This window comes from Limulus polyphemus, unplaced genomic scaffold (genome assembly GCF_000517525.1).
Source record: "Limulus polyphemus unplaced genomic scaffold, Limulus_polyphemus-2.1.2 Scaffold10132, whole genome shotgun sequence".
In the NCBI taxonomy this organism is placed as follows: domain Eukaryota; kingdom Metazoa; phylum Arthropoda; class Merostomata; order Xiphosura; family Limulidae; genus Limulus; species Limulus polyphemus.
Window position 1 is genome coordinate 6972 of NW_013675742.1, and position 12398 is coordinate 19369.

The 12398-nt window shown below is 35.7% G+C and overlaps 1 protein-coding gene across 1 annotated transcript in view; it reads right to left on the reverse strand.

Annotated features, from left to right (window-relative positions):
- LOC106476252 (muscle calcium channel subunit alpha-1-like) overlaps positions 1–5240 on the reverse strand; it is a gene marked incomplete at its 3' end in the record, with an annotated part of 11917 nt that extends 6677 nt beyond the window's left edge. Inside the window, exons 1-2 of the mRNA XM_013936917.1 lie at positions 5213–5240; positions 384–777 (exon numbers count right to left, since the gene is read on the reverse strand). Of these exons, the coding sequence (XP_013792371.1) occupies positions 384–777; positions 5213–5240 (422 nt within the window). The remainder of the gene's footprint in view (positions 1–383; positions 778–5212) is intronic.
- Between the last annotated feature and the right edge of the window lie 7158 nt (positions 5241–12398).

Sequence of the window (12398 nt, forward strand, 5' to 3'; positions counted from 1 at the left end):
TTATGTATGTATGTATGCTCAGTTTTAATACAAACAAAAAAAGGATATTTCCACTTCACTATATCATTATGTATGTATGTATGCTCAGTTTTAATACAAACAAAAAAAGGATATTTCCACTTCACTATATCATTATGTATGTATGTATGCTCAGTTTTAATACAAACAAAAAAAGGATATTTCCACTTCACTATATCATTATGTATGTATGTTCAGTTTTAATTAATACAAACGAAAAAGGATATTTCCACTTCACTATATCATTATGTATGTATGTATGCTCAGTTTTAATACAAACAAAAAAGGATATTTCCACTTCACTATATCATTATGTATGTATGTATGTATGCTTAGTTTTAATTAATACAAACAAAAAAGGATATTTCCACTCCACTATATCAATACACATTTTCCGTAGAGGATTCTTCAAGGTTAAACACATGAGCGCTCGGACTGGTCTTTCTACCACCTTTGGGCCCTTTCGGACGGGCCTTTTCCGTTCCTTGTTCATGGTTGTCTGGTTGGAAGCAGCGGCTAATGTTGTTTTCCAAGCCTTTGACAAAGGTTTGTCAACACTCTCAAGGCTTCTTACATCGAAACCAACGCCAGTGGGTAAGTGTTCAGTAAATCCGTTTTTAACTGCAGAAGATGGATGGTGCCTGTCGTCAGTTGAAGGTCCAAGTGTCCGGTTATCAGGAGCCGATACTGGACGGCTGAATCTGTCATTAAGTTGCTGATGTTGGTGGTGGGCCGACGGCCCTTGACCATGGTGTTTTCCTGTAAAATAAAGTTCGCAAAGCTTAGTGTCTTTTCACATAATTATCAAATACAATCTAACAAATTAATGATATATTAAGTAGTATTTGTTATTTTCAACCGGAAGCGACAAGTTGGTTAAACGGACAAGGCTCAGATATTTAGAACGAAAGAGCAATCAGTCATCAGTCTTTTTGGCCATCCACTAAAACTAGTATTCATGTTAATATATGCTCTCTCTCTCTTAAAAATAGGAAATGCTCAGTAGATTATCATAAAAAAGGCTAAGTTGCTTGGGTTTTATTTGTTTGTTTGTTCCTAAGCACAAGGCTACATCGTGCGTTATCTGCGCTTTGCCCACATCGGGTATCGAAACCTGATTTTTAATGTTATAAGCCCTTAGACGTTCCGCTGAGCCACCAGGTGGCAGCAAACTCCTTGATATAATCGGAAACTGTTATCGAACATCGAATTAAGTCACCTGGTGGCTCAGCGGTAAGTTTGAGGGCTTATAACACTAAAAACGGGTTTGGATATCCAAGGTGGGCGCAGCATTGTGTAGCTTTGTGCTTAACAGAAAACAAACAAAAACATTGATTGATATCCCTCATCATACGTATAGCCTGGATAATAAAGTGATAAAACCACAAGAACAATATAATACGTTTATTATTATCAAAATATTATTATTTACTTTTATTTATTTGTTCCTAAAGTAGCACAATGGTCTGTCCAACCGATTTTTAGTGCTATAAGCCCTCAAACTTACCACTGAGCCGCCAGGGGGCAACATTTACTAGTAGTAATTTTCAACTGCTTATCTAAAGATAAGATTAACTTAAACGACAATATTAACTTTAAATGGAACGGTATTCGGTGGTTATATCACACAGAAGCCACTTCACGACAATATTAACTTTAAATGGAACGGTATTCAGTGGTTATATCACACAGAAGCCACTTCACGACAACCGAATACCGTTCCATTTAAAGTTAATATTGTCGTGAAGTGGCTTCTGTGTGATATAACCACCGAATACCGTTCCATTTAAAGTTAATATGGTTATATCACACAGAAGCCACTTCACGACAATATTAACATGCTCGCCCTTTTAGCCGTGGGAGCGTTATAATGTGACGGTCAATCCCACTATTTGTTGGTAAAAGAATCGCCCAAGAGTTGGCGGTGGGTGGTGATGACTAGCTGCCTTCCCTCTAGTCTTACACTGCTAAATTAGGGACGGCTAGCGCAGAGAGCCCTAGTGTAGCTTTGCGCGAAATTCAAAAAACAAACAAACACCAAACTCGAATTTTTGCGTCATTAGCCTGAAGGCATGCCGCTGAGCCACTGTGGGAGGGGAGGGCTCAAAATAAAATCGAACAGTTTGAAACGCCTACGTTAATAATTGGCCCGCCATGGCCAGGTGGTTAGGGCGTTCTACTCGCAATCTGCGGCTCGAGGGTTCGAATCCCCGTCACACCGAACATGCTCGTCCTTTCATCCGTGGGGGCGTTATAAAGTAACGGTCAATCCTACTATTCGTTGATACAAGAGTAGCCCAAGAGTTGGCGGTGGGTGGTGATGACTAGCTGTTTTCCCTCTAGTCTTACACTGCTAAATTAGGGACGGCTAGCGCAGATAGCCCTCGTGTAGCTTTGAGCGAAATTCATAACAAACAAATAAACGTTAATAATTATACACGTTTCACTGGAACGTGAAAATATGTTACTGAAACGTAAAAGTTTTTCGCCTCTAATACGACAAGGAATACTTACATTCAGTTATCATTTTCAAACAGAATAATTCCCAGTTGGCTAATTACAGATAACTGTCATTCCCGTTAGATTCACATAAATTTCTGTATCTTTCAAAAAAGCAGTTACGGCATGAGCTGTGTATGCAATTAGATATAACACACCCAAAGTATGAAGAAACACACATCACGTAAATAAGGCATTACTAAGCAACGGTAAAACATCATCAACATATTTTAGGTAATACGTGTAAATCTTAAATTTAACGATACACATTTCAAAAACATTGCACAGCATGATACGAACTGACTGGATCTATATGTACACACAGACAGACATTAAACACATTTACTTCATACGTGAGCTGGGAAGCCACATCGATGTTCGTGTGTACCCGAACTTGTCAGGATCCCGTTACGTGTTACAAACTCAATAACAACTTCAAACTCAAGTACAAGTAGTATTTAAACGGTGCACGTATGTGAGACTGCGTACACGTTCGTATTTCCGGAAGGCCAATTGTTAAATTCTGACGCCATCTGCTGTTGTTGTTTTTTTTTTACTTCTTTTTTTTTTCTAATTTAATCAAAATTATAATGGAGTATAAAACACGTTTTTTTAATATTTTTATACATTTCTTCCGTTCTCTTATCCCGTGGTGCGCAAATTATGTGGCGCCCCCTACGACGTTAGGAAAATATAATTTATATCTTAAAGTACAAACTTGGAAATGAAGAAGTTTTAAAAACAACCCTACAAATATCGCTACTATTAATTAATATAGTAATAACAATTTACTTGGATAAATGACATGTACAGTATGTACACAAATAGGTTATAGGGGGCGCGGTTACGGACAAACAAAACGCACGTTTAGAAAGGGAGGAAGTCGCCACCAAAATTGTTTGCGCGTTACTGCTCTGACCAATCATTTGGTTTAATAAATCTTTTAGTAGCTTGTTTTTCTTTCGTAAATTTTAGTTTATGTTTCACGATCTAGACACCTGCCCGTGCATAATACTGATCCACTTACACAAATAATTCACGCGCCGATAAACCACCCTATTGAATTTCTAAGAGAAAAAAAAATCAGCCATTCGAAGTATTGGTTACGATATATTATGCACATATATACTAATAATACGTCAAAAAGGTCGCTAACATTTCCGGTATAACAGTTCAAAAATATCTAAAACAGCAACTTTTTCGTCTACTACCTACCTGATCACGTCAGTGGGGCTAGCGCCTAGAAGGCTCGGACTATCTCTACATGATTGCTTCAGCTTACTTGACTGGTCTGCGGGTATCCGCTTTTGATATTCCGATAAATATATGAATATTTTTTTTTATATAAATGGTAAACATCATGTTCTTACATAAATATCTTTTAAACCTAATAGATGGCGACACATATCAATGGATAAACACGAGACAGTTTCTAAAGATAAAGTTTGTTTGTATTTAAGCACAAAGCTACACAATGGGCTATCTGTGCTCTGCCCACCACGGGTATCGAAACCGGATTCTAGCGTTGTAAGTCCGCAGACATACCGCTGTGCCACTGGGGGGGGGGGGGGCAAACGATAAAGTATATACTTTATACAGGTATAACGTAAAAAATAAATAACCAATAATATTAAAATTTATGAATTTTAAAACGAAGTAGGGATCCTGCAAGAAAAAAGTAATGAAACAAGAATGAAAACCACAATCACAAATTTATAAAATTTAATTCGTTCTTTGGCAGCTTTATACACTTATCTGTAGGCCAAAGTAAGAATTACACCTTATAAATTTGTGATTGTGATTTTTAATTCTTGTAAAAGTTATAGCTATCAGAGTTATGGCTATAGTGAAAGTTTATAGACGTTATGTTCATTCCATGGACATATAAAAACTGAACAAATAAATAGGTTTTCTGGTTGGTAAATGTAGACTGCTTCATTTAGCTATAGAGATCACACAATCATTTTTGTGTTTTGGATACTTCTTATAACAATTCTATGAATAACCAACGATCCCTACTTTCCGTTAATTTTTTTCCTATTTACACACTATAAAAATATATAAATTTGGATGTCTCCATTTTAAAACATTAAGACATTATTGTATCCATGTTTTAGCAGTTAGTTCTGAGTCTTATTAGAACGAATAACTTTTAATAAAACTCTATCTTAGTTTGGTAATGAACCTGTTATACATTTATACTGGACCCCTCCACATTTAAGTGAACAGAAGAAACATAAAGTTTTAGTTGACTTGAGGTAATCTGTAAATCTTAGTCTAACCGTACCCTAAACGTGAGGCCTGCAATTCAATATAATAAATTACATGTCTTTATCACTCAGTTGAACCCACGTCGTTGTTGGAACTTTAGATAGGTGGATATGATTCTTCTGATACGTGGGATTGTTTCAGGTAGTTGTTGAAATTAAATTAATTATCTTTTTATTACTAAAATCTAAATAACAGTCTTTTTTTTCGTGCCGGTTTTGTACTCATTTTTTTCTATATATTTTGATTAATGTTATTAAGAACCTGATAATTAATAAGTAATTACAATAACTTTATTAGGATGATTGATTATTAATCGTTGTCATGGCTATAAGATCATCTAAGTCTATTTTTTAATTAATAACTTTTTATAATTAGATACTAATTACTAATGGGTTTTTATCCTACGTTTAGGCTGTTAACTCACCTTCTTCCATAAATGTTAACATTAACATAATTCTTAAATAATTTTAGGTTACATTATCTCCCGACATCCCCTAGTAACAAAGATTAATTCAGAAATTTAATAAAGCTTCTGACTAAGACCTGCAAACAATATGTAAATAACATAAAGTCAGGACAATATTCAGAAGCTTCAACACACTACGATCACAGTTAGTACACATCAAATCACATAAAGGGCACAGAGAACGACACACGATAAGTTTGAATAACAATATGGTAATAGAACATGCACCACACACGGGAAAAAAAAGAAATCCTTTTACATCTACCCAACTGATAACACACACAGTTAATTAACACATATTACATCTACCCAACTGATAACACACACACAGTTAATTAGCACATATTACATCTACCCAACTGATAACACACAGTTAATTAGCACATATTACATCTACCCAACTGATAACACACATTTAATTAGCACGTATTACATCTACCCAACTGATAACACACACAGTTAATTAGCACATATTACATCTACCCAACTGATAACACACATTTAATTAGCACATATTACATTACCCAACTGATAAAACACTCTCTCAATCAACACAGATGTAAACAACTTCTTGTTCCCTCTCTTGAAAAATTCAAATATTTTGTTGATTCAAGTTCTAAATGGGGGGGGGGGGGCACTTCCAGAGGAGTGGATAACGCATCACGTTCCCATCAGGAACCCCTGAAACTAACAACACAGAAAATAGTCCTTCTCGGGACTTCCCAGAAGATGGTAGCAGATCAACAGCTGAAACTTAGGGGGAAACTAGTTAGTAATTAGTATATTTATATCATAAAAACTAGTTAGTAATTAGTATATTTATATCATAAAAACTAGTTAGTAATTAGTATATTTATATCATAAAAACTAGTTAGTAATTAGGTGACTGTATGGTCTACTAACCATGACAACGATTACTACTGCTAGTTATGATACTCAAACATAATATTAATCTTTACTGGTATTAATGGTGGTAAAAAAGATATGATATTTAACTACGCTTTTCTTTGAGGTGGTAATAACAAGATGATGTTAGTCTATAATCATATAAATGGTGGTTATCAAGATGTGGTGTTCAACTGTTTTCTTGTTAAATGTGGTACTCAAAACATGGTGTTCAACTCTTTTCTTGTTAAATGTGGTACTCAAAACATGGTGTTAAACTCTTTTCTTGTTAAATGTGGTACTCAAAACATGGTGTTAAACTGTATTTCTGTCAATGATAGTACTCAAAACACGGTGTTAAAATGCATTTTTATTAAATCCTGCTCCTAACATGGCTGCCACGTCCACAGTCATGAGATAGGAGTCTTTAATGAATATTTCTGCTTCAGTAAAGTTGTCTCTTTATGTTGTTATTAATTCCAATCATTTTCTTATGAAAAACAAAAGTTTTTCATGTAATTGCAATACGTCTTTAAAAACAAAACTTTTACAGCCTTGTGCATCAGAATTGTTAAAAATACGTTTTCTACTTTCGTAAGTTAAACATCCAATTAAACAGAGCCACATAAGAGACAAAATTGATCACTAACAAACTATCCTGAGTTTTCAGGCCCTAGAAAGGCAGTATATAACGAAAACTCTGGCGAAAAACAATGAAGGATCAGTCTGATCAAGCTGGTGAGAATCAGTTATTTATTTTAGGCTATTTTGTTGCAAAGAAATACGATAACGATAAAGTATACACAGTAATAATAATAATAAGTCTGACACACCTTTGTTTCGGGGGGTTGTGGGTGGCGGCGATAAACACAAGCAGTGTTATATAAAGGTTTTCTTGGACACGAGGTGTATACGCATGTCTATTGTGCTGGTTATGGATTTTATATACCGTATTATAATGCGTGGAGTTCACAATGCCTTTCTGTCAGACGCTGCACACTCGCAAACAATGATATCTTGGCCTATATCCAAAATTCTACAGCAACTGGCAAGCGCACCAAATCGAAGCTTCGCTCTTCAGCGTTGCTGATATTTTAATTGTTTCTGATATTCGTGCAAACCTACAGAAGAACTATCTGCTTGTTTGTTTGAAGTTATGCACAAAGCTACACAATGGGCTATCTGTGCTCTGCCCACCACGGGTATCGAAACCCGATTCTAGCGTTGTATGTCCGCAGACATACCGCTGTGCCACTGGAGGGGGGGGGGCGAACTATCTGCACTGGCAATCTATAGTTTTAAACTGATAGACTAGAGAGAAAGCAACTAATCAAGAGCACCTACCGCCAAATGTTGGGATACTCTAATAAAATACTGGAATTTGACCGTCACTCTTATAACGCATATTTCATCCCAAAATTCGGAACTTGATTTTACAGTAACGAGTCGCAAACCGTGCATCTTTGGATTCACATTTCGGAACGTAAGCCACAAGGCCACGCCTGGCCCATGTTGGTGACAAATTCATAATATATTATTTCGTGGCAAATTTTAAAAGGAAACGTAAATTGAATTAAGATTTTATAAAATAAGAAAACAGCATTCTTATGATTTTTATCAAAATAAGAAAACAACATTTTTATGATCTTATAAAGACTGAAAACTACAGACTTACAATGTTATTGAAACAGACCACGACATACTTTATGACTTTGTTGAAACAAATCGCGACATTCTTATGATTTTATTGAAACAGACCACGATAGACTTGTGATTTTGGAATGTTCTGGAATGTGAATCCAATGGTCCATTATTCACGTCTCGTTGCATCAAAATCGCGCGCTGCACTTTGGCGCTATAGATACGTCACAAAAGTGTTGGTCAAATCCCATTTCTCGATTAGGGTAGCTCAAGAGATGGCGGTAGGTGCTGCTAACGAGATTTTTCTGCTCTTATCAGTTTAACAAGAGCTATATCATACGTTCCTTCTGTAGTAACTCTTTACACGAACCAAAACACAAACAAATGTGAAACAAGAAAACGACAAAGTTGTGATTCTATGAAACAGACCATAATAATCTTATTATGTTATTACAATGAAGGCGTAGGTTAACCGTGTGATAGAATTCAGGATTTCATAGCTGGCGAACCGGGTTCGAATCTATGCAGTATCGCAAAATATTCCCCGCACTTTAAGCTGTAGGTGCATTATAAAAATGACAGGCAAACCCTCTCTCATACATGATGGTACAGAAAGTTCAAAACGTCTCTCCTTCAGGATGGTACACAAAGTTCAAACCTCTCCCCCTACATGATGGTACAGAAAGTTCAAACCTCTCCCCTACAGGATGGAAAAGAAAGTTAAGTCTTTCTTATATATGGCAGATATATCTAACATTAAACTTTCCCACTCATTATACGTTGAAGGTATGGTAGACATAACTTTACTATTCGAAAGTGTAATCACTGAGCAAATCCGGAAAAAATATAATAAGTTTCATTGAAAGTAATGAATCATTTTGTGATAATTTTGATTAATCCTTTATCTGATATATGTCAAGAAAATAGTATTTTTGTCATATTGTCACTAGAACTGGTCTTCACGAATGCTTAATAAAGTGAAAGAATTATGTCAGTAGAATTAGGGTTAGCTATTCTTCTGTTACCCGTTGTAACGTCGGTTTATTGCAGCGAGTTTCAGACATTACTCGTTTAATGACAGATAACGTTTTACTCATAACTATATCGATTTTTGAGAACATTTTCCAATAATGTTTTTCACAAAATTCACCCTAACTTCCAATCGAAGAACATTTTTCAACGACAACAAAATGACTATAATAAAAGTAATTTTACTCTAGAAACGTGTAATTTATAAAATTATGTAATTTCACAGTAATTTCGACAAAATAAAGTGAATACACGCAGGTTTAAAAAAATAATGAAACGACGTGATTGGCCTCATCCATTTAGCTATCGACAAAATAACGTGAATACACACAGGTTTAAAAAATAATGAAACGATGTGATTGGCCTCATCCATTTAGCTATCGACAAAATAACGTGAATACACGCAGGTTTAAAAATAATGAAACGATGTGATTGGTTGGTAGAACTTCCTTATTAAGTGTTTATTGGTAGAACTTCCTTATCAAGTGTTTATTGTAATTAGGAGCTACACATGCACGTCTCGGGATAAAAAAGAAGTCTTCAAACATTAATAGTGTTAACACAATATATTCTGTTAAAAACGCCTATCCGCTTTCCTCAAACTTGAAATTGAGGTAGGTATTAAGGATTTATTGGTAGAACATAATCATTAAGTGTTTATTGGTAGAACATAATCATCAAATGTTTATTGGTAGAACATAATCATCAAGTGTTTATTGGTAGAACATAATCATTAAGTGTTTGTTGGTAGAACATAATCATTAAGTGTTTGTTGGTAGAACATAATCATTAAGTGTTTATTGGTAGAACATAATCATCAAATGTTTATTGGTAGAACATAATCATTAAGTGTTTGTTGGTAGAACATAATCATTAAGTGTTTGTTGGTAGAACATAATCATCAAGTGTTTCTTGGTAAAACTTCCTCATCAAGTGTTTATTGGTAGAACATAGTCATCAACTGTTTGTTGGTAGAACTTCCTCATCAAGTGTTTATTGGTAGAAGATAGTCATCAAGTGTTTGCACTTAATGATTATGTTCTACCAATAAACACTTGATGAGAATGTTCTACCAATAAACACTTGATGATTATGTTCTACCAATAAACATTTGATGATTATGTTCTACCAATAAACATTTGATGATTATGTTCTACCAATAAACATTTGATGATTATGCTCTACCAACAAACACTTGATGATTTTGTTCTACCAACAAACACTGGATGATTATGTTCTACCAATAAACACTTGATAAGAAAGTTCTACCAACAAACACTTGATGATTTTGTTCTACCAACAAACACTTGACGAGGAAGTTCTACCTACAAACACTTGATGAGGAAGTTCTACCAACAAACACTTGATGAAGAAGTACTTCCAACAAACACTTGATGAGGAAGTTCTACCTACAAACACTTGATGAAGAAGTACTTCCAACAAACACTTGAAGAAGAAGTACCACCAACAACTAGGAACCGCTCACTAACCAGCTTTAAACACATAATACAAACCCAATGACTATTTACTAACCCTCTAAACGCAGCCCTGAACGCTAACCTTATGCCACTGCCGGTCTTTCAATCATAAGTAAATTTGAACACTAATGATATAACAAGTACAGGTTACAACTTTTGAATCAGTTTTTGCAAAAGGCATTTATTTGTTTTTCTTTTGCGCGACAGATTCATTCCTTTTTTTAAAGTCGTATTTCACATCTTCAGTTTCCCGCTCTTTTCTTCGATGTAAGTTTTTATTCCGTGAAACTACGGTAGTTTCTGTATAGTTCATTGCATAATGGGCTGGAGATTGCATACGTTTGAGTGATATATGCATTCAGATACCTTCAGACAGATAGATACACATCGTGAGCAAAGTGATTTTTTTTTCCGGAAACAATTTTTAAAACACATTTTGGAATCTGCTAGTTAATTACGTGGTTTTGTATTAGATTGGAATATTCATTTGAAAGAATTAATTATTTTATTGAAATATGACACAAGTATTCAGTGAAATTACAAATATGTTATAGTTTTCCTTGCATGATATCTTACATACCAACTTTTGGGCTACTCTTTTACCAACGAATAGTGGGATTGACCGTCACATTATAACGCCCTCACGGCTGAAAGGACGAGCATGTTTGGTGTGATGGGGATTCGAACCCGCGACCCTCAGATTGCGAGTCGAGCGTCCTAGCCACCTGGGCATGCCGGGCCAAACCCGATAATCTCGACATATCACTTTCTGGCGAGGTCTGGCATGGCTTGGTGGTTAGGGCGCTCGAGTCGCAGTCTGCGAGTTCGAATCCACGTCACCAAACATGCTCGCCTTTTCAGCCATGGGGACGTTATAACGTTATAGTCAATCCCCCTATTCGTTGGTGAAAGAGTAACCCTAGAGTTAGTGGTGGGTAGTGTTGAATAGCTGTCTTCTCTGTATTCTATCACTGCTAAATTAGGGACGGCTAGCGCAAATAGCTACACTGTTGCTTTGCGCGAAATTCAAAACAAATTAAAACATACTTTCTGGCGAACGCATTGAAACGTAGCATTTAACGATGATTTTGAAGTGACACATACCTCTATCGATTTTTAGAACGCTTAATTTCGTTGTAATCTTGCGTGAGAGAAAACAACAACAACATAGCATTCATTGTTTTTATCCGTTTCATCGATTTTAGCACTCACCGTTTTCTTTAAAATGATTTCTTACACTTACAATAATTTAATAGTAGTTTTTATTGGCGCTCTAGATTTTTAAATTTGACAGTGTTTATTTACACTTACATAATTCATTATTAGTCACGACGGTTGCAGAATATGCGGCGCCGAGACACTTAACATGCAGAATATGCGGCGTCGAGACACTTAACATTAACCCTCTTATTTAAATAAAAAAAAAAAATGTCCCCCAGTAGCACAGTGGTATGTCTGCGGACTTATACCGCTAGAAACCGGGTTTCGATACCCGTGGTGGGCAGAGCACAGATAGCCCTTTGTGTAGCTTTGTACTTAATAAACAACAACAACAACTTTAAAAAATATATGTATGAAACTTCGTTTCCTAAATCCGGTGGGTGGTGATGACTAGCTGTCTAGATGACGGACGGCTAGCGCAAATAGCCCTCGTGTAGCTTTGCGCGAAATCCATAACAAACAGATTATCGGGAGAATGTGACGCACTTACATCATCGCCAAAAAGTGATATTTCCAGATCATTACCAGAATGTGACATTTAATGGTCATCACTAGATTGTGATGCTCTAAAATCATCGCTAGAATGTGACATTTAACGGTCATCACTAGATTGTGATACTCTAAAATCACCGCTAGAATGTGACATTTAACGGTCATCACTAGATTGTGATGCTCTAAAATCATCGCTAGAATGTGACATTTAACGGTCATCACTAGATTGTGATACTCTAAAATCACCGCTAGAATGTGACATTTAATGGTCATCACTAGATTGTGATGCTCTAAAATCATCGCTAGAATGTGACATTTAACGGTCATCACTAGATTGTGATGCTCTAAAATCATCGCTATAATGTGACATTTAACGGTCATCACTAGATTGTGATGCT